Below are 21,762 nucleotides of genomic sequence, written 5' to 3' on the forward strand. Positions count from 1 at the left end.
TGGTGGAGTCCCCATCTCAGTGGCAGGGCCCTGTGGCATTCTGGGATACCAGCCTCCACGGAAAGGATCCATTCCGACTGCTTGTGTCACATGACCACATGACGGTGGGAAGAGATACCTGGTGTCTTTGAAAACAGACTACAAGATTCATCTTTTGATTTATATATATATATATATATATATATATATATATATATAAAAACTTACAACCTAAAGACAGGTAGAGGGTAGGGAGAGGGATGCAGTGTTGTTCCCTAACGGAATTTTGGGCCACTCCAGGGACTGGATGCTCCTGAGTGTCAGAAGCTCAGGCGATGTGTTAGAGCTGAAGGCAGTTTAGGGCCTCAAGCTCTGTGCCAGAGGTTGGTTCAATAATGCCAGCCTTGCTGAAGGTGTAGACACGGCTCCACCCACTCAGGACGGACTGCATCAGACCCCCGGGCTTAGCCCTGGATGGAGATCTTCACAAAGAGAGTGGCTGATGGATGCTGGTCTCCATTCTTAGACAAGAGGTGGACATGGCGGTACCCTAGTGGGAAAGGACAGTTCTGGTCACAGGGAGAGGATGCTCAAGGCATAATGGTTAAGAGAAGCCAGGCCACGCCCACTGCTCCTGGCAGGCCCCGCCCACTGCACCTGACAGGCTCCTCCCCTCCGATGCTCACCCTGCTTGAGGCTATTCCAGGGGATAGTACTCTGGCCAATAAAGTCGTTCTTAGAGGAGGAATCATAATCCTCCACCATGAAGCGTACAAAGGCAAGATCAGGCACTGCTACCTCAAACTCAAACTCCACGTCCCACCATGGGTTGAAACCTAGAAGGGCAGAAACCATATCAAAAGCAAGGTCAATGGCACCAGAAGCCTGGCCCAACCCAGGCCCAGCGCAAACTATACCATTATTGGTAATAACTGCTGTCTGACGGCTGGCCATATCCCGGCCCACACCGTGGATCTCCACTATCACCTTGGGGTCCACGATAGAATTCTTATTCTTATTGACCTTTGGCAGCTGCTGTCCAGAGATGATCTGAGGAGAGGAGGTGGAGACAGTGAGCGTTCAGGAATGGCAGTGAGCAAGAAGTGATCTGCACAGGCTGCCATGCCCCCCGTGTCTGGCCATACCCGGATGCGGAGCCTCTTCGGAGCCCACCAGGGCCCCTGAGTCAGGGCGCGTGAGTTGAAGGTGGTGTTGGGGTCTCTCAGAAAGGCAGGCTTCAGGACATACCCACAGCCTCCATTGTCCTGGAAGCAGCCAAGGTAAACATCCATCTCTGGCCCAGGGGTTTGGAAGTTCAAAGCCACTACGGGTGAAACAGGGCAGTCACAAGCTGTGGGGTGGCCCCAGAGCCCTAGAGCCCTGCCTGCTCAGAGTACAGAACCATCTGGAGTCCTGTGTGAGTTAGAGCAGGGTCCAATGGTTCAGAGTCTCCTGCCCCTTAGCTTCCTAGCAGACCCACACTGACCACATGTTTGTCCTTCTGTGTGTGTGGTACTGTATACAATATGTGTGTGTCATGTATGTGTGCATGTAGCTTTATATGTACTTTCGGAGGCCAAAGGTCAGAGCCTGGTGTCTTTCTCAGTTGGTCTTCAGTTAGTTTTTGAGTCCAGGTCCCTACTACTGAACCATCTGGGCTGGCTAGCTGGTGAGCTCAGAGCTCAGCCTGTCTCTGCCTCGTTAGTGCTGATTACAAATTTCGTGACATCACCCTGTGCTTTTACGTGGGCAAAAATCCCAAGCAAGACCTCTTGTTTGTCTGACAGCCATTTTGCTGGCTGAGTCATCTCCCCAGCCTCTTTCATGGGGGGAAGGATTGAGACAAGGTCTTGTGTAGCCCAGGCTGGCCTCCAGCTCACTAAGTAGCCAAGGATGACTTTGAACTCCTGACCCACCTGCTCCCACCTGGGAAGTGCTGGGATGACAGGTGTGAGCCCATTCCCCATTTCCGATGGCAAAACTCAAAAGGGCTGGAATGCACACCTGACACGGACTTACTGGGTGGGTAGTTTCCATGCTCAGCTCTTAGCCTGCATCCAAACCTCCTCCGGTCCCCCCCAGACCTCTCATCTGTGACCCTCAGAGTGCTGGACGTCAAGAGCTCTAACCTCCCTCCAACCCCAGCTGGTCCATACCAATCTGACAGCCCCCGTTCCACATCTCCACAGGACTGTAGTTGGAGGAATCTGTTCTCCAGCCAGCTGGGTAGATCCTGCTCAGATGGTTCACGTTATGGCGGACAAAACTATTTCCTGGGAACAGTGGAGTCGAGTCAGCAGTGAAGGCCTTGGTGGGCTGACGACACACCTATCCACCCCACCAGTTCCGTCCGGACACACGCAAAGCAGGGAGCCAACTTGGGACCCTGCAGGGCTGGAGGGCAGGCCCAGTCTTGACCAGTCCAGATGGCCAGAATCATGTGCCTTTAAGGACAGGGGCTCACCTGCTTCTTGTAGCAGCCTTAAGGCACGGTTCTCAGAGAAGGAAGCCATCTCATAGAATGCTTGCTCAGCAGTGCTAGGATTGGAGAAGCCACCAAAGTGGACACTCTTGCAGTAAATGACCATGTCAGAGAGCTCCGGCACCAGCTTTAGCTTATCCTCCTGGAGGCCGCGGGGAGGCCCAGGTTAGAGCCATAGGGTAGAACAAGGTGGGTACTGAATACCAGAAACCCAGACGAGAGAGAGAGAGAGAGAGAGAGAGAGAGAGAGAGAGAGAGAGAGAGAGAGGAGACAGACAGAGAGAGAGGGGGCAGAGGGTCTGAATGGCAGCCACAGAAAAACCAAGGCAAGGTAACCATCCCATGGGCAACAGGGTGGGAGGGGCCCGGGGACGTCCCGCCCCCACAGCTTCCCCTAGAACCTTGGGCTTGTGTTGCACTTGGCTGCGCACAGCCTCATCCTCCATTTCAGCAGCCTCATCTTCGTCAGACACATCAGTGGCTTCCGACCCGCTTTCCCCGACAGCAGGCAGCAGCCCTCCCAGCTTCTTCCCTTTCAACAGGATCTTGCCCTTCAGTTGCTGGGGGTGTTACAGCTTTAGTGGTCAAGACCCGGGTGGGCTCCCCAGCCAGGTTCAGTTCCCCCCTCAAGGGTATACCGCTCCATACCTCAGGCGAAGGCAGGCTTGAGGTAACCCCGTCCAGTGGCTGGTCCAACAGCATGGGTCCCAGGATGGCCCTCAGGTGACGTGCCATGACTCGTTGTTGCTCCAGGCTACAGTGGTTCTCCAGGGACAGGATGACTGGGTAGGGGGATGCCTGGAAGCCCCAAGATGAGTTAGAAGCGACTGTCCACTCCTCAGGTCCCCTCCTCGCTCCCCTGTTCACAGGCACAGCCAACCTTGAAGGCATAGTCCCGAATGGCCCTGAGTACGTCGCAGAAAAGGATCTTCGACGTGAAAGTGTAGCCGTGGTAGATGATGGGCTCCTGGTTAGAACCGTCCCAGCAGTCCAGCTCCAGGCACCGGCAGCCTTTGCACAGAGCCCTGTGGACAGCGGTGACAACTAGGCTAGGACCCCGAAGGTCCTGTCCTGGGTCCCACCCCAACTTGCCCCTAATGGTTCCCCGGACCGCACCGGATGTAGGCCTCCGTGCTGCTGGGCCCTGTGAGCTGGTCTTCCAGTAGGTAGGTATTGTGGGAAGAGGACACTAAGTAGTGACTGAGTGGTTGATCCATGTCCTGGTAGACACGGCGGTGTGCCAGGCTGAAGGCGTTACCATCGGCCGATAGCAGGTACATGAGGAAGCCGTCCTTGGTCATCTGCCGCTGTGCCTTGGCTAGGTAGGAAGAAGTCACCATTTCCAGTCAGAGCTAGTTGCCCACCACTGTGGAAAAAAGAGTCTTTTCTCCTCTCTGTCTGCCCACTCAGTCAGTCCTCTGCAGTTCTGGGGAGCAGAAGCAGCGGTCTCGCGTTGGGACTGTGGTTACAGTGTCTCTTTGCTTTCCTCCCATTCTAAAAGCCCCAAGGGCAAGGTGTCACCTCCTCTGTGTCCCCTAGAATAGGTGGCCCCAGGGACTGAACACAGCATCTTACACAAGCACTGTACCACAAAGCCATTTCCCCAAGACCTCCTGTAACTAACTGTACTTTGAGTCAGTGTCTCACTAAGCCAAGCAGGCTGGCCTGGGAGTGTTGAGCAGCCGTCTGTCTTCTCTAGGCCATGTCTCAAAGCTGGGTAAGAAGCAGTGTATAACAAAGAAGGAAGTGAAAATAACCTTGGCTTCATCAGCCACTTCTTTCTTTGTCCCGGGGCAGGAATGCTCAATGGCCCCTGAGGAAGGAACTGGAAGAAAATGAGGCCCAGACAGGGCAGACACTGAACTCTTTCTCCCATCCACCTGCTTACACAGGATAGCCACACACTGGTCAACAACCCTGGGGTTGGCTCCCTCCAGCTGTCTGTCTGTCTGTCTGTCTGTCTGTCTGCAGTTCCATCAGCGTCTCCCAGCCACTGGCTCTGGAACTGCTGGGCCCTCACCTGCCTCACTGGGCTCGTAGCGCTCAATGAGAGAGAGGGCCAAGGCCGGCCCTGCCGCCTCCTCCCGCTGCTGATGTTGCAGGAAAGTCACTAGCTTCTCCACTGACAGGGTCTCTGCGGATCCTGTGGCCTCTGCAAAGGCACGGTCGATCTCTGCCCGCTGGGTCAGCATCTTGTAGAAGGTCTCAATCTCCTCGTCCTCCAGCGAGTCTGTCTGGGAGTGGTCACATTCCTGCAAACCCAGCACAGCCCATAGGCAGGGCTCAGAGCTGGCCTCAGGCCAGGTCCACGGCCCCACAGCCCCACAGCCGCACAGCACAGCCAGCTCACCCTGAAGATCTTCCTGGCGTAGCTGTCGTCCATCTGTATGTTGAGCTCCATCAGGAAGTCCTTCAGCTCCTTGAAGTTCATCTTGTTGTCCTTGTTTTTATCAGCCTTTCGCAAACAGGAGTGAATCCAGCTGGGCAAGCATTGAGGAGAACACACAGCAGCCCGGCGCCCACAGGGATCCCAGCCATGGGAAGCAGGGGCTGGACCTGGAGGTCTTCCTTACTACGGGTCTTTCTCCATCTTTCCCTTGCTTCCCTAGCTTGTTTGTTTGTTTGTTGCTAGGGACTGATCAGAGTCTTACACAGAACTAAAAGTCCTGCATTTACTTTGTATTTTAAGTCAAGAACTGTCCAAATTACCTACATCAACCGTAAACTTGCTCCTCAGTCCCATTAGGCCTTGAACTGGTGATCCCCCTGCCTCATCTTCTCGGGTAGCTAGGATTACAGGACTGCACCGCCAGGCACAGCGAGGGGTCTTTTCCTCTTTGTTCATTCTGGGGTTTGAAAATATTTACTATAAAAAAGGTTCACTGCAGACAATTTAGACTACAGAGAAAGAAGCCCGTCAGTAACTCCCCCACCTGATCACTCCCCACTCCCTCTCTGTGCTAACATCAGCCTGGGTCTCTCAAACTGTCAGCCAGCGTGCCTCGGGGACCTGAGGCTGGAAACACATTTCTAGGCACTAATCAGAAAGAAAGTGGAGAAATCCCATGCAAAGTCAAACTTGGATCAAGTCATCCTGTCTAGGATGTCTGAGCTCCATGCTTACACACACACACACACACACACACACACACACACACACACACACACACACCACCCCTGCTTTCTCCCTTCAGACTGATGAGGTGAGCGGTGCTCCTAGCATGGTCCTCACAATTAGAGCACCGAGTCAGGCAAGAGGGTAAACTTCATGGTTGTGTTTAAAAAAAGAAGACATTGGAATTCAATTATACATAAAGTAACAGCACAGGCAGCATAAGAAATGTTATATAACTTTAAAAAAGTCTAAGCCCCAGGCCAGGCCTGTACATCCTGTAACCTCAGCAGGTTGTGGCAAAAGAATTCAGGAGTTCTGGGTCATCCTTAACCACATAGCCAATTTCAGGGTAGCCTGATCTACCTGAGATTCTGTCTCCAAACATACAAACCAAAACCAAACAATTAAAACCTAAGACGTGCCAGGCAGTGGTGCTTTTAACCCCAGCACTTGACAGAGGCAGGTGGATCTCTGAATCCCAGGCTAGCCTGGTCTACAGAGTGAGTTCCAGGACAGCCTGAGCTACACAGTTTATAAGAGCACCAAAATTATTAAGATTATTTGACACATTTTAAAAAGTATAAAACTTAAAATTCTGAGAGCCACAAAACATTATTAAAAGAAATGGAAAAAGGACGAGGGGCTGGAGAGATGGTTCGGCACACAAGACTGTCTGCTGTTCTTGCAGAGGACCAGAGAACTGAGGTCCTGTGTCCTCATCAGATGGCTTGCAACCACCTATAACCCCAGCTCCAGGGAAGCTGGTACCTCCTTCTGGTTTCTGCAGGCACTACATACTTGTGGAGACACATACACACACACACACACAGAGAGAGAGAGAGAGAGAGAGAGAGAGAACAAATCTGCAGCAAGTGGAAAAAGGGATAATCAAATGTAAAGACATCTGACCGTGTCCATGGATAGAAAGACATATTTTCATGCTGAAAAGTCTCCAGATCGACCTATGATCCCTATCAAATGATGTTGGCCTCTTTTCAAGAAATTGACACGCCAGTACCATGGGATGGCCACCAAGAACATCAGCGGCAGTGGAGAACAGGCAGCTGGAGCTGAGAAGACAAGGTGTGTGCTACAAAGGGCAGAGCTGGAGAAGTGACCCAAGCCCTTGGAAGAGCCCAGAAGTTCAAATAGACACCCGGACTGACTAAGACAGTCAACAAAGATGAAAAAGGAGTTGGGTATCTGAAGACCGCTTTGACATCAGACATGGAGATGCAGAGTTTGGAGTTTGCTCAGCTGGTTTCCTCTCTTGCTTTGGGATTACAGTTAAGTGATTGGATAAATCTCAAAAAAGACCTTGAACTTTGGACTTTTAACACTGTTGAGACTGCTATAGAATATGGGAGCTTTGGAAGTTGTACTAAATGTATGTTTTATTATGCTATGTTTAGGTATGGCCCCCATAGACTCATGTGTTTGAACAAACCTATGGGGGCCGAGAGTGGAATATAATGGTTTGTATATGATTGGCCCAGAGAGTGGTACTATTAGGAGGTGTGGCCTTGATGGAGTGGGTGTGTCACTATGGGCGATGGCTTTAAGATCCTACTTCTAGCTGCCTGGAAGCCAATCTTCTAGAAGCCTTCAGATGAAGATGTAGAACTCTCAGCTCCTCCTGCACCATGCCTGCCTGGATGCTTCCATGTTCCTGCCTTGATGACAATGGACTGAACCTCTGAACCTGTAAGCCAGCCTCAATTAAATGTTCCCTTTATAGGAAAAAAGCACCCCCATGATGGCTCACAACAGCATGCAACTCCAGTTTCAAGGGATCCAACACCACCTTTTTCTGGTCTCCTCTGGCTCCAGGCATGGACATATATATAGGCAAACACACACACACACACACACACACACACACACACACATACACTTAAAATGATAAATCTTTTTTAAAAATGTTAAACATGAAAGTTACCATATAGTCAGCAATGTGTGCGTGTGTACTAGTGCTTTCCTCCTAGTGTGTACTCAAGAGCAGTAACACACACTCACACAGAATGTGTCTTCTAGTTTTCACCGCAGATGAGAGTGTAAGAGTGGACTCACAGCCCATCCACGGTGAATTGGGAGTTATAGAGGGGTCCATCCATACGGTGGGATACTGTTAGGGAGGAATGGAGCACAGACACACAATACAGAGGGAATGAATGAATGCCAGCACACACTCAGAGGGAATGAATGAATGCCGGCACACACTAGGAGGAAGAAGGCACTCAGGAAAGGCTGCAGGACTCTGCGTCCACGGCAAGTCCACAGAGGGCGATGCACTCGGGAGCAGCTGGGGGCTACCTAGGCCTGGCTTTGGGGGGCTATGAAAGAGCCATCAGTGGGGACTGGGGGAGCAGCAGAGGGTGATGATGCCCTAACATCAGGATGGGGGTGAAAGCGTAATTCTCAGTATGTGAAAACACATGGAATCAGGTTCAACAGTGGCATGTGGGTGTGTTTATGTGCACTCGTGTGTGTGTGTGTGTGTGTGTGTGTGTGTGTGTGTGTGTGTGTGTGTGAGACCTCGGGCGATGTCCACCTTGTCCCCTCTCACTGTGGGCTGGAGAGATGGCTCAGTGGTTAGAGCACTGGCTACTTTACCACTATATGAACTGAGTTCAATTCCCAGCAACCACATGGTGGCTCACAACCATCTGTAATGGGATCTGATGCCCTCTTCTGGTGTGTCTGAAGACAGCTACAGTGTAGTCACACATTTAAATAACAAACAACAACAACAACAAAAACCTCTCACTGGCCCAAAACTTACTTTTTAGTCTAGGCTGGTTGGCCAGGAAAACCCAAGGCTCCATCTGTCTCTGCCGAGGTTGCGTGTACACCGTATCTGGCTTAAAATATTTTATTTTAAGGTGTGTGTGTGTGTGTGTGTGTGTGTGTGTGTGCGCGCGCACATGAGTACAGGTACCTCTCAGAGGCAGGAGGCATCAGGCTCCCTGAAGCTGGAGCTGCAGGCAGGCCTTAGTGAGCTAGCTGATGTGGGTGCTGGGAACCAACTTGGATCCTCTGGAAGAACTGTACAAGCTCTTAACCACTGCGCCATTGCTGAATTTCCCCAGCCCCACTTCTGGCTTCTCCGTGTGTGCTGTGCTCAAACTCAGGTCCCTATGTTTGCACAGCAAGTCATTTACTGACTAAGCCACTGTCCCAACCCTAGGTTCAACACGTGGGTTTATTTTATGGTATGTGAATTATGCCTCTATAAAACTGTCATAAAAGGGGACACTGCAGGGCATGGTGGGAAAGGCTGTGAGCCCTGCACTCAAGAGGCAGGACACATGTGCCAGCCCAGAACTTGCCTCGGGTAAATAAAACAAAAGTGAGAACCCATCTCACACTGAGGCGGGATCAGTGAGTCAGACTGATACATAAGTTACCGTCTTCAGCCGGAGGGCAGATCTGAACACTGGGGTCCTAGTATTGCTCCCCGAGACATGGCTCGGGAGAGTGCCACTGCCTTCCAAGTTCTTGAGGGCAGTAACCCTGAAGAACAGGACTGTATTACCCTGCCTCGGTCCCACCCCACCCCACCCACTTCCCAGGCGCCTACCTCCACACTGCTCACAGAGAGGATCAGGGGCCTTGGGTCAGAGGCCCCTCTTTACTTTTCCTTCTGCCGTGAGTTAAAACAAGAATTCCTAAAATCCATAGTGGAAAAGCAGCAACCCCTTGTACGGTGATTTCGGAGCCTTTGGAAGGTCATTTGAGTTGGATGAGGACATGAGGCGGGACCCTGACTGAAGGTTTGGTGCCTGTAAGGGAGAGCTTGTTCTCATTTCATGAGAGATCAGAGTGAGAAAAGAGCAGCCTCGAGCAAACAAGGGGGAGGGCCCTCGCCAGAACCAGCCATGCTAGTACCCGAAGAAATACACCGGTGTTGGGCAAGCCACCCAGTCCCTGCGGTGTCCAGTTGGGTGTGCCTTTGAGGCAGTGTCAGGTGGTTAAATGAAGGAGAAATGTGGTTCACTTCATTCCCCAGAGTCTCAGGTTGAGTAAGAAGGGGAAAAGAAGTTCGCCTCTTTCTCTGTGCCTCCTGACTGAAGGCAAGAGGACCAGCTTCCAGAGTCCCTACTGAATGCCTTTCCTGCCGTGGTGGACTGCATTCTCCTAAAACATAAAACAAACCCCTCTTCTCCCGCCAAGTATCACAGCAGCCAGCGTAGGATCTGACACACCTGCACTTTGTTATGGCAGCACGTCATAACACAGCCCGTGCCCAACCAGGACCCGCTGCCCCCAGGAGGATACTGCTGCAACTTCTGCCGCTGGTCCATGGAGCCCGAGTGATGGATGATCTTGCGCAGGCCCTGCACCCAGTGCTGAACGTCAGCAGCCGATGGTGCGATGAGGTCTAGGGTATTGCGCTGGTCCTTGAAGACAATGGAGAAGCATCGGTCCTCGGGGATGTCTCGGGCAAATTTCTCCAGGCCCTCTGTGCGGTGTCCCATGCGTACCTCCTGAATGTCCTCAATGGAGACTGCAAAGAGGGGATGGGTCAGCAGGACAGGCCGAGGGGTAAATGGCTGTCTCTGGCACAGCCAAGGCCACAAGGAGAGGAGCACAGCCTAGTGTCACAGCTCAGGGCGTGGGTCCCAGGAGAAGATCAGGAGGGCAGAGTAGAAGACACTGTACAAGCAGGGCACTAGACAGAGCAGGCGCTCACAGGATGCAGCAAGGACCCAGGCCCATGGTCACAGAAATGGAAGAACCAGAAGTCTATAAAGCAGAGCTCTTTGAGAGACTTCCCTGTGGATGTGGAACCTGAGACAGACAGCGGTCACACACCCTCCAAACCACACTGGTCTTTGAGCACCCACAGTCTTCAGATCCCTTTTCTGACCACTTGGGACAGTCCTGACTCTGGGGTCTAGGGACAGAATCCCAAAGCCAGAGAGAAAGGGGACGTGTTTACCCTGTGTGTGACTGCATGGATTCTGTTTCAGAACTCTGGCAGAAAGGAATTGAAAGGCACCACCATTCAGGGTCTCAAGAGGCAGAGCAGAAGCCAGTCTGTGCCTCAGAGCTGGGTAGGCCAGGGAGTCAGAGGCAGGGATCTGTCCTCAAGGGCCTGTCTCAGCTTCTGGGAAGGCTGAGCCCTGCATTAGAGCTACGGTGCTCTGAGGGAATCCTACAGCTAGGGGTCTCAGCAGTAAGGGACAGACAAGGCCACCCCAGCAGCTTAGACATAGTCCAGAGCAGGTTCACTAGGCTATTCCTGGGGGTCTAGGAGATTACATTATTCTGCCCTTAAGCTGGGAGAGCCTTCCCATCTCTGCCAGTCTTCCAAGCTTCAGGAATAAACAAGACCTTCTATGCTGCCACTCCAATCTATCCCCACAGCCTGGCTGAGGGCCAGCCTTACCAGCATTGCTCATGTTGAGCCTCCCACAGCAGGCCCAGCCCTGTCACATCCAGTGTCAGTCTTTCTCATCCATTCAGTCTGGATCCTCCCCAAGTCCTACCCTACCTACCCCTCCTACCCCGAGTCCCCAGGGACCTCCCAGCCACCCTCAGGACTACATGTGTACCATGTGCCTTGATTGGGTCATAGTCTCTGAAGAGTGGGACCCGTGACCCTGCACCATCTGGGATACAGAACATATCCCTGGTTAATCCTTCTTTGCCCCACACTAGGCAGCAGAGCCATCCTGGGCCAGGAATGAAAACAGGAAGCCTGGACCCCGGAGCCCCCAGGCCCAGGGAAGGAAAGGCCTGCTGCCTTCGCTGCTGATAATGCTGCTGGGAGGTACTGGAGAGACTTGGCAGGACACAGACAAAGAAACCGGAAAACCTGTTACTCTTCCTGTATCTGGACTGTTCCCTCAGAGGTAAGGTGCCATTGCATCCAAGAATCTCAACCCTCACCTGGGAAAAAACAAGTCCTGCTAAACATGAGACCTGTGACAGCCATCTGAGTTGGATGCAAACCTCCCATGGTGCCACTGGATCTGACCCCCAACTCAACCTGGCTCCCTCACATGCTTATAGGAGGCTAGCCTGAGTGGAGGTTGCTATGGGAATGGCATAGAGAGGGGCCTTCTCTTCTTACCCCTTCCCCTACCCCCCTCCAAGCACTAAATGCACATTCAAATGTACCCACCGTGACTCCAGTGAAAGCCCTTCGTTCCCATCCACCCCCATCCACCAGGGGTGTCAGGACAGGAGTCCTAGGAGCCTGACTGGCTTCAGACACTGGCAGGGTCAAAGGTTACTCCTGTGTTAGGAGCCATTAGTTGAGGCAGAGCAAAGTCTCAAGGTGGTTTTCTCCTGTTTTTTTTTTTGGGGGGTGGGGGTGGGTGGGTGTTTGTTTGTTTGTTTTGGTGACAGGGATTTATGTTTCTAAGCTGGTCTTAAACTCTTATGCAGATGAGGATGACCTTGAACTTCTGATCCTTCTGCCACCACGCCCAGTTTACAGAGTGCTGGGAACTCAACTTGGGGCTTCAGGCATGCTAGGCAAGTGTTCTCCAAGTGGGGCTACATCCCCACTCTCAGAGTAATTTCTGAAACACCTTAGAGTCCCACCTCAAATGGAGTGCACCCTGGGAGGCTACAGCGGAAGGGTCAGGAGTGGGATGTAAACTCAAGGCTAGCTCCAGCTTTATGAGGTCCTGTTTTTAAAAACAAAACAAAAAACAATAGGGGGCTGGAGAGATGGCTCAGTGGTTAAGAGCACTGACTGCTCTTCCAGAGGTCCTGAGTTCAATTCCCAGCAACTACATGGTGGCACTTGGCCATGTGCAATGGAATCCAATGCCCTCTTCTGTCTGGTGTGTCTGAAGACAATGACAGTATACATACATACATACATACATATACATACATATATATGTATAATAAATAAGTTTTAAATAAGTAAAAAAAAAGCACTGATTGCTCTTCCAGAGGTTCTGAGTTCAATTCCCAGCAATCACATGGTGGCTCACAACTATCTATAATTTGATCCAATGGCCTCTTCTGGTGTGTCTGAAGACAGCTACAGTTTCTTTATGCATATATATATATATATATATATATATATATATGTATGTATGTATGCATATATATGTATATATATGTGTGTGTGTGTATATATATCAGCTTTGGATCCCTGGGCCTTTGAGATACTCTAGAAAGACAGTGCCCAGCCCCCCTCTCCCTCTTGAGCTCCACCCCAGCCTCCCAGGGCTCAAGTCCCAGGAGAGTTAACGCCTCCTGACCCCACCTTACATACCAGCCACTGGTACGGAAGTATTTTATCTTTCCCCGGACTTTGGGCCTTGCTTTTGGCCCTACCACACTGATCCACCCATTATCTGGGTGGCACCAATACATTCAAACCACCCTGTCCGGCTCCTCAGTTGCTTCTAAGCCTGGCTGTCCCCTTCTGTGACTACAGTTATGTATTCTCACCTTTAACTCCTATTGCTACCCTCTGTGACCAGCCTAACCTTGGTTTCCATACAAGCGATTAAACACCAATCTGTCCTTGACCCCAGCCGACCTTAGTTTCTTCCTTTTGCTCCTGAGACATGGCCCACCTGTGGTCAACCCGGCCCCCACCCTACCCTGTGACACTCACACAGCTGCGACTCCGGGGACCTCATGACCTTTCGAGATTCCTGCCAGATGGTCTTGCAGTCCTCCTGTAGCTTGTAGAAGCGTTCTCTACGCCAGGAGCTGGACTTCACCTTCAGAAGCTGGCTGCCCTTCAGCAGGGCCAGAAGGTCTGGGTCATCCTGCAGCCCTGGGAGAGGCAACGGTGGTAATGAGATGTCACGTTCTCCACAGTGTCCCTCCTAACATCACCCCTACCTACACCAGCCCTGTCCTCTGCCCACTTGGAGTTCATTCTCAACCTCATTCTAACCCAGCTGTAAACTCCCCTCCGTCCTTGGACTCCACCAGCCGGTTCCCTGGCATCTCCACAGGGAAGACTTCTACCCACCTAAGACTGCATTCTCTGCCCCGGGGCATCTGTACATAGCAGGCAAATGCTGGACCACTGTGCTATACTCTCTCTGCCCCAAGCCCAGACTTGGACGCTGTGACCTGTCTAAAATCAGCGGGAGCACAATTCAAACAGCCTGCGGCTCCTGAGAGACAGCCTGGCTCTTAAGAAGTGAGCTGGGACTAAATGGGAAAGCAAAGGAGAGGGAGAGAGTGACCAGCACAGCTGGAAATGTAGAGCCAAAACCCTCCCACCTCAGGGGCTCTAACAGCAGCTGTGTGACCTCAGGGTTTACTACCAGGGGACCCCTAGAGCTATGCCACCCCCCTCCATGTCCCTGCCCCCAACCTCTGACTAGAATCTGCTTGAGCCGTTCTCTGATACTTGCCCCCAGAAAAGAATGATGAACCCCACTATGGTCAGTGTTGCTTAACCTGCTGGGATGGCCCCGTCTTTCCTACTGGACCCTGGCCACTGAGTGTCCTGGGTCTGGGCTCCCTCAGGAGACAGCTGCTTTAAGACAGAGCTCAGTCTTCTCAGAAGCTGAGACAGAGCCCACCGGGAGCACAGAACTCTGCTTGCTCGCTCCATTCCTGCCCAGCTTCTGCACGGCTTGACCTGAGTCATGCACTCTGGGGTACTCAGGGTCCTCTCTCCTGACAGACCCAGGCAGGAGGCACCAGGAGGGCACCAAGCCCCTTAGGAGTCTTCATTCGCACACAAATTTTACACTTAAGGACGATAAAGGCGATCTGCACCCTGTACCTTAATGCACTGGTGCGAAACACAGGTAGATAAATACACCCATAAGGTGGTGTGGGCACATGCATGCACGTGTGTTTACATCACACCCGGTCCAGCAGCCAGATCTGTTGAAAACCAACTGAATAAGCAAATGTGTCCCTAAAACTATGTGACCCAACAGAAAAGAGGAAACAGAGACTCCAACCATGCTGTTTGAGGAGCCAGAATCTACGCTTGTGCTGGAGAATCGGCACAAAGCCACGGACCTCTTTGCTGAGCTTAGACCCTCCACCTCTCATATCTCCTCCCATGATGTGCCCCCGTGGCCTTCAACACGTTATCTACAAACCGGTATAAACCAGACTCCACTCACCCACATCTCCCTTATCCCTCATCAGCTTCCTGCTTTTGTGAGAACATCCACCCCCTATAGCTTCAGAAGCCTCCTTCCCCCTCCCACCCCCATGCCTCTGCTCTCTCATCTGCCCTGAGGTAAGAAGTGTCCCAGAAAGCATTATTGCCAGTCCTTTGAGATGGAACACACTACCACCTTTGCCCCATGCTGGAAGATGTTCTACCTCAGTACTGGCAGCTTTCCTTCAGTGTGGGGAAACCTGGGAGGAGAGATGGGGCTCGCACAAAATGTCTCACATGGAGGGAAGGTTAGGGAGTTTCCAGACTGTCAGAGCAGAGAGCCACCTGTGGCCTCTGCTGGAGGACCCCACTGTCTCTTCTCGGGCTGAGGTACACTAGGAGAGGCCCCTCCTAACCATCTGTCAGTACCCTATCCCCTGAGTTGGACACAGTTAAGCAAGTTCCTGCTAACAGCTCAGATGGGAATGGGGGCTTCTGGGAAAAGGAAAGCGAGCCCCCACCCTCTCGTTCTGGAAAATCTGTGAAGGGATGACAAGGTTATCCTGTCCTGGAGCCAGCAGTGGCCGGGGCTGCGGGGTCAGACAGTGATAAGCACCAGTAGGGTGACAGCTACCAACCTCCTGGAACTGGGGAATCTGGGCGGAGATCTACACAGAGTGGGAAGGGCTTCCTGATTCTGAGGCCTCTGGGTGGCCCCCCAGGGGACTCTTGTTCTCTTATGTAGAAAGTCTGTGGGAGCCCCTTATCCAACCCTCCCTCCCCCCAGCCTTGGGAAGGCAGGTGAGCTGTGAGCCCAGGGGCTGTGCCCACAGGGAAGCGACCATGGAGAGGACATGGAGGGTGCGGGATGCTCTGCCCATGTTCCCAACAAGCTACATGAGGGTGCCGGACCTGCAACCTACATTTATACACAGCTACACCAAGTTATACCACTCAGTCACACACAATCTAACAAGACACAGCCTTGCACACAGGGACACAGTGTGCAAAACTACCCCCAAAACTACCCAAGTCTCAGGGAGCACATGCTACTGTGTTTCACACATGGGAAGGCCACATACAGTGCAGGAAGTCATCACCCCAATAATAATAGCAGCCACCATAATGATAGCTAATATTTGAATAAGTTACTGTTGGCAGCACATGTGTTTAATCCCCTCAACAACTCAGTGCAGAAAGGCATTATCATTATCCCCATTTTACAGAGGAGGAAACTGAGGCTGAAGGAGTTGGGACTCAGAAGTAGGCAGCCTGCTCCCAAGGTCAGGACTATGAAACATGCAACCATCGCTCAAAGACAGAACCAGCGGGGTAACAGCATCAGAAAACCCCCGCCACAGCAGAAAGACAGTTGTTCCATCACCCTGGGCCATACAGTCACATCAGACATGAGCAGCCACTGTCACACGGGGCTCCTCCTACAGTACCAGAATGCCACACTTGGGTATAAGGCATTACACACTGTCATCCCTAGACAATGGTGTCACAATACCACCAGTGTGACAGAATCACTTAGCCAACCCTGGGTCACCAACTGTCACTTGTTCAGGTGTACATTTGCCCACCATCATACTAGACCGCATTCGGTTACATAGTTATACGCGTTCAACAGGGATGAGCTTGTAACCAGGAGGGGTTGAAGTTAGTAGGGAACTTGGGCTGCTTGGAAAAGAATAGGTATTTAGTTCTCCCAGACCGGCCCACACACCCACACTGAAAACACTGCCCCGCAGAAGAATTAAACATGTATAATCTGAGGCTTAAAGGGAGGAGCGTCCTGTTCCAGCTGCTGTCGCCTTCCACAGCAGCAGGCTCTAGGTGTCCCGCATCCCTTACCTAGTCTCTGTCCATTGAGCGCCGCCACTTTGCTACTCTGCTCCTGCAGGTAGAGCTCCCGGGAGCGACTCACGCTCCCCCGTCTGCAACTTGGGACCCCAAGACACTGCATGGTGTTCTCCTAGGCCTCTGCCCGGGTTTATCCCGGTTTAGAAGCCGGAGGAGTCCGGCGGGCTGTCCAGCCTTGAGAAGGCGGAGCCAGAACCTTACAAGAGGGGGCGGGCCGGTCTCCCTGGAGGCGGGGCCAGATCGTGGTGGGCGGAGCCAAGTCTGGGGGTCCGTTTAAGGACTAGGGAGGCTGGAGAGAGCAGAAAGTAGGCGGAGGAAGTGGAACCAGAACCTAGGAGGTGGGACGAGGTGAGGCCGAGGTGGCCTTGAATTCCGGATATTTGTGCCTTCACCTCCAGAGTGTTAGAATAACAAACGTGGCTGGAAGGTTAGGGTGGCAGAGCCTGCCAGACATAACCCAGGTCCGGAGGGCTGGCAGCCACCGTCTGGAAGGCGACGTGGAGGAGTAGCAGCCGGGAAGCACGCGGAGGGAGAGGAGGAGCCCAGGAGGGAGGCTCCTGCTCGGGAAGGGCGGAGTCCAGGCAGGGAGGGGCGGAACCTCCACTTGAGAGGGTGTGTGAGGGTGGGGACTGGAATAGTGTGCGGTAAGGAATGCCAACTCTGCGAAATTACCCAGGCACCAGGACTGGGAAGACTGCTCTGCAGAGGGCATCCTGGTGACACAGAGACAGGGAGGTGGTCAGGTGAAGCCGGAGCTAGTCAACAGAGCCCGCCAAATCTCTTATCCTCAATTTTCAGCTGATTTGTCCTGACTAGGTCTGCTGCCTGCTCTCCGATTTTCTTCTTCATATCTAAGCAGTGTGATTCCCCAAGGTAACAAATGCAAATGCAACTCTTCCTCTTCCTCCTCTCCTGTACCTCCTCCTCCTCTTTGAAACAGTATTTCTCTCTGTACAGACCAGGCTGGCCTTAGACTCAGAGATCCACCTGCCTCTGCTTCCAGGTTAAAAGTGTGTGCCACTGCCACCTGGTACAAACGCAGTGCTTCAGAAACTAAGTTAAAATGAGAAGAGGAGGAGGAGGAGATGCTGGCCTCAAAGGGAGTCTGCAGGCCAACCTAGAATAAATAAGAAAGACTGCAACTTTGTGCAGAACTGTGCCGCCAGAACGTCCCGGGAACACTAGAGCCTTTCATCCGTACAACTTCCCTTTGATTCACTCTGCAATTACTGAGTGCCCACTGCTGGAGGGTCAGGACACCACCCAGAGGCCTGACTCACCCCTCCCTTACCCTCTGTCCCTGGAGAGGTCCCACTGGGTTCAGTGCAACAGCAACACTGAGTCACTGGCAAAGCTGGTTTTTTGGCACAAACAAGCACAGTGAAAACAAAAAATCTGAAACAGAGCAATAAGGTTGGTTGCTCACGGCCACACTAAAGCAGGAGTAATGAGCAAGGCCCTTTAATGGAGATGAACTGAAATGTCCACACAGGAAAGCTTTTGTCTGGGGTAGGGGTGAGTAGAGTACGGGCTAGCCTACCCACGATGTAAAAAACAAACAAACCAAAACCAAAAAAAAAAAAAAAAAAAAAAAAAAAAAAACAAAACAAAAAAAAAAAAAACAAAAAAACCCACATGTAAAGGGGTTTTTGTCTGTCTGCTGTTTGTTCGAGACAGGTTTCTCTTCATAGCTTTGGCTTCCTAGAATTCTCTGTCTGTAGATCAGACTGGCCTTGAACTCAGAGATCCTCCTGCCTCTGCCTCCCAAGTACTTGTATTAAAGGCACTGCCCAGATATATAGAGGTTCTTAACCAGAACAAAGACTGCCCAGGCCCCGATGTGATCGAATCTCTCAATATGATGTATTTTCTTTGAACTCTTCAGCGCTTTCTGTGATGCATCTAAAACATGACCCTAAGTTTGTTACGGTGGCTCACATCTGTAACTGTGGTACTCAGGATTGTGAAGCAGGAGGATTGCTATGATTGTGAGGCCAGCTTGTGCCCACAGAGTGAGCAGGTCAGTCTAGGGTAGAAAGTGAGATTCTGTCTCGAAAACTAAACAAAACAAAAGAACCCCAAACAACAACAAGCTGCAAACAACCCTCGAAACAACAGAATGCAGTTCTGAGAAGTCCACAGGCTTCCCGACTCCTCAAGTTAACAACAGGGATCAATGTGTGTTGATTGAACTCCAAAAAGTAGACCGCTTTGAAGCATAACTCCCGTCAGTGAGAGGCTGGCCACCCTTACTTGCTGCGACCACTTTTCTTGGGGTCCTTGGCTTTTGAAACAACCTAGAACTCCTAAGCCCATTAATTTGGTGTGTCTGAGATAGGATCTTGTGTATCCCAGGCTGACCTCCAACTCCCTGTGCAGCTGAGGATTTGCCGCTTCTTGAACTAATGATTCCCACCTTCCAAATGCTAGAATTGTGGTCTTGTGCCACCATGCCAGGATTATAAGGTGCCGGGGACAAAACCCAGGGATGTGTGTGTCTGCCAAGCAACTCTGCTAAAGTGAAGCTCCCGGCCCCTACTCATATTTTATCCTGATAACATCCTCTGTGGAAAAATATATTGCAATCTCACGGATGAGAAAGGGACTCGGAAAGGCAAAGGTTACATAGCAAACAGCAAAGCTGGGATTGGAGCCTGTGGCTTCCGGGGCTCCCCTGTCCCTTTTACAGAATGCCAGCTCTTACAACAGGGCAGGTGGGCCAGGTGTTGGGCAAGTTAGTGTGGATGAGTGTCTTCAGTGAAGGGAAAAGTCCTAGGAAGTGAATTCTTTCCAGGGGCCTGCCCTGCTGAGAATGCCAGTCCAGGATTAGCTAAAATAGAGAGGGGTGCAGTAGCAGGGGAAGATGGGAACTGTAGTACCAGCAGGTTTCAGGGTAGAAAGAGCTCCTCTGTTCCTGCATCCGACTCCAGCCATAATTACCCTTGGTACTGTTCCATCATCTACCCACCCTGCCGGACAACTCCGGGCTGTGGGGGTGGCTCCTGCAAGGAGATCAAGGCACCTAAAAGTCAAATGACTTACTGACATGAGAGGTGGTTGTGGGGGGGGGCTCGCTCTCCAGCAGACCTCTCCCCAACTGCCCAAACCAGAAAGTGACCAGTGCTGCGGGACCTGCACTGTAGAGAGGATGCAGACTCCCCATCAGGTAACAAGGACAAACCATGGTGGCCACACTGTGCCACCGCTGAGCCTCCTTCCCTGTCTGGTTTGCACTGTAGGCAGGAGCTGCTTCATGGAGGTCACTGTGGGTGCCGCGCTTGAAGCGCCGGGCCCACAGGTCCGTCAGCTTGGCCACAGTGTACATTCCAGCCCTGCAGGAAAGACTGGACTGAGTCACAACTTCGGGAGGCTTGGTCTCAAAGAGGACGGGCCAGGCTGGCCAAGCCTGTGATATTAGACTGAGGCTCTGTGTCTTTCTCTGCACGAGAGATAGCAGGGCTGACCCAGGAAAGAAATGGGAAGAGGGCACTGAGGTTAGAGCTTGTTCCATGACATTGCCGGAGGGAGGCAACCTGGGGAGAGGCAGCCTGGTAGCTGGTAATGCCTAAAAGATGGGGACTGAGAACAGAGCCTCTCTCTCCACTGTGATTCTCCTAATCCTGGACCCTCTGTTCCTACCAGTGTGTCAAGAGCTGCTGGGGGTATCTCTGACCTCTGAAGAGAATGAGGGAGCAGTGCGAGGGGCAGGAACACACCCTGACAAGGTGGCTGTGAGAAACCCAAGCTTACTGGGCTCTGGCGACAACAAAGTCTGGGTCAACTGACAAACGCAAAACAGGTTGGGGGCTGGCTGTAGGGCACACATCTAAGGGGGAGTGGAGCAGAGGACAGGTGGGTACAAAAATCTACGGCCCAGGTGGTGAGATGTCTCCGTGGGTAACAGCTAGTGCTCAGCGATCCGAGTTCGATCCCAAGAACCCACATGGTAGAAGGAGAGAATCCTGCAAGTCGTCCTCTGACTTCCATATATGCACACCTCCTCCTAACGCGCGCTCGAACGCGCACACATACACAATATGCGTAGTTAAAAAAATAACCTGCAATCTCAGGGAAACTCCAGTAAAGTGAGAAATGCGGTTGAGCCTTGGATTGATGTGAGAGGAGCAGGTTTTGCTGAGCTAGTAGGTGATCTGAGGAGACAGGAAGGAAAGACTCCCCAAAGCCCCTCCCCCAGAGCTGCATGAATCCCAGTTAGTTGTCCTCTCCCTTCCCTGGATGCTTCTAAGACCGGCAACTAGGAGCCTGGGCTTTCATCTCTGCTAGAGGGACAGCCATGGGGAGAAGAGGCTAGCCTAGATGGGAAGAAACAAAGCCGGCTGGACAAAGGACCAAGCTGCTGGGCGGTTCTAGCTGAGACCTGACCCACTCCGGCCGGGGGCTCAGCAAAGCTCGCGCCGCTGCTCCTCCCAATCCTGGCATCGCTGTTTTCTGTAGACCGACCTCCGCCAAACTTGCACACCTCCTCCTTGCCCCACCTCCTTACACCCTCATCTGCCACACCCGCGCGGCCTGACTCGCTCTAGGCGCACCCGTGCTTTGGGAAGCCTCTGAAGAAGCTTGGTGGTCTGAGGATGCTCTCCCCTTCCTTCCCCGAGTCCTTTGGTGCCATCTGGACCGAGGAGCCCAGCCTTTTATGAACAGGATAAGGGGAAATCCCCGAGAGAAGTCTGCACTGCTCCCCGATCTCTTGGGTCAGATTTGGGGAGGAAGTCTGGAAACGCCCAAAGTTGTGCCCAGCGCGGGCTGCGGTTTTTCCGGGATCCCGCAAGGAGACGAGTCCGTCTCTCTGGTGATTTAAATGCGGCTGAAGGAGCTGCTATCCCCCGGGTGGGGGTCAGGCTTTCCCGAGGGTCTCCCCTGCGGGCGGGACACTTACCGTGCAGGGTCAGGAAGTCCCGACCCGAGTCCATGCCCGTCTGGGCGCCCGGCGGAGGGGACGTGGCGTGATTCACTTGAGCAACAACCGAGCAGCCTGGGGTCCTAGTACAGGCCGGTGCAGGGACCCAACTGAACTGCAGCGGGAGGCGGCCGGTGGGTTGGTCCAGGGCACCGCACCGCCCCCCTTTGGCCCGCCAACCGGCGCTTCTCCCCGCCCCCTCCAGGGGACCGAGAAAGGACGCGGAGCGGGGGGCCGGGAAGGCTGGCCAACCCTGGCCGGGGCTCGGGCCAGCTGGGTGCGCCCGGGCCAGAAATAGTCAGATCCCTCCCGCTTCCTCCGCCGCCACCACCCACAGGCCCTGT

At 52.6% G+C, this 21,762-nt stretch overlaps 1 protein-coding gene across 1 annotated transcript; it reads right to left on the reverse strand.

Annotated features, from left to right (window-relative positions):
• Positions 1-247: 247 nt before the first annotated feature.
• On the reverse strand, positions 248-21,507 carry PLCD1 (phospholipase C delta 1). The gene is made up of 15 exons (XM_080934849.1): positions 21,398-21,507; positions 13,168-13,332; positions 9,855-10,083; positions 4,812-4,941; positions 4,482-4,713; positions 3,578-3,779; positions 3,342-3,486; positions 3,110-3,259; positions 2,863-3,021; positions 2,444-2,603; positions 2,136-2,252; positions 1,125-1,303; positions 897-1,029; positions 666-815; positions 248-529 (listed from the first exon to the last, which is right to left on the reverse strand). Exons 1-15 carry the CDS (start codon positions 21,429-21,431, stop codon positions 444-446), a joined length of 2,271 nt encoding a protein of 756 aa, XP_080790975.1. The 5' UTR covers positions 21,432-21,507; the 3' UTR covers positions 248-443.
• Positions 21,508-21,762: the final 255 nt, after the last annotated feature.

This window comes from Micromys minutus (genome assembly GCF_963924665.1).
Source record: "Micromys minutus genome assembly, chromosome: 21".
Lineage (NCBI taxonomy): Eukaryota > Metazoa > Chordata > Mammalia > Rodentia > Muridae > Micromys > Micromys minutus.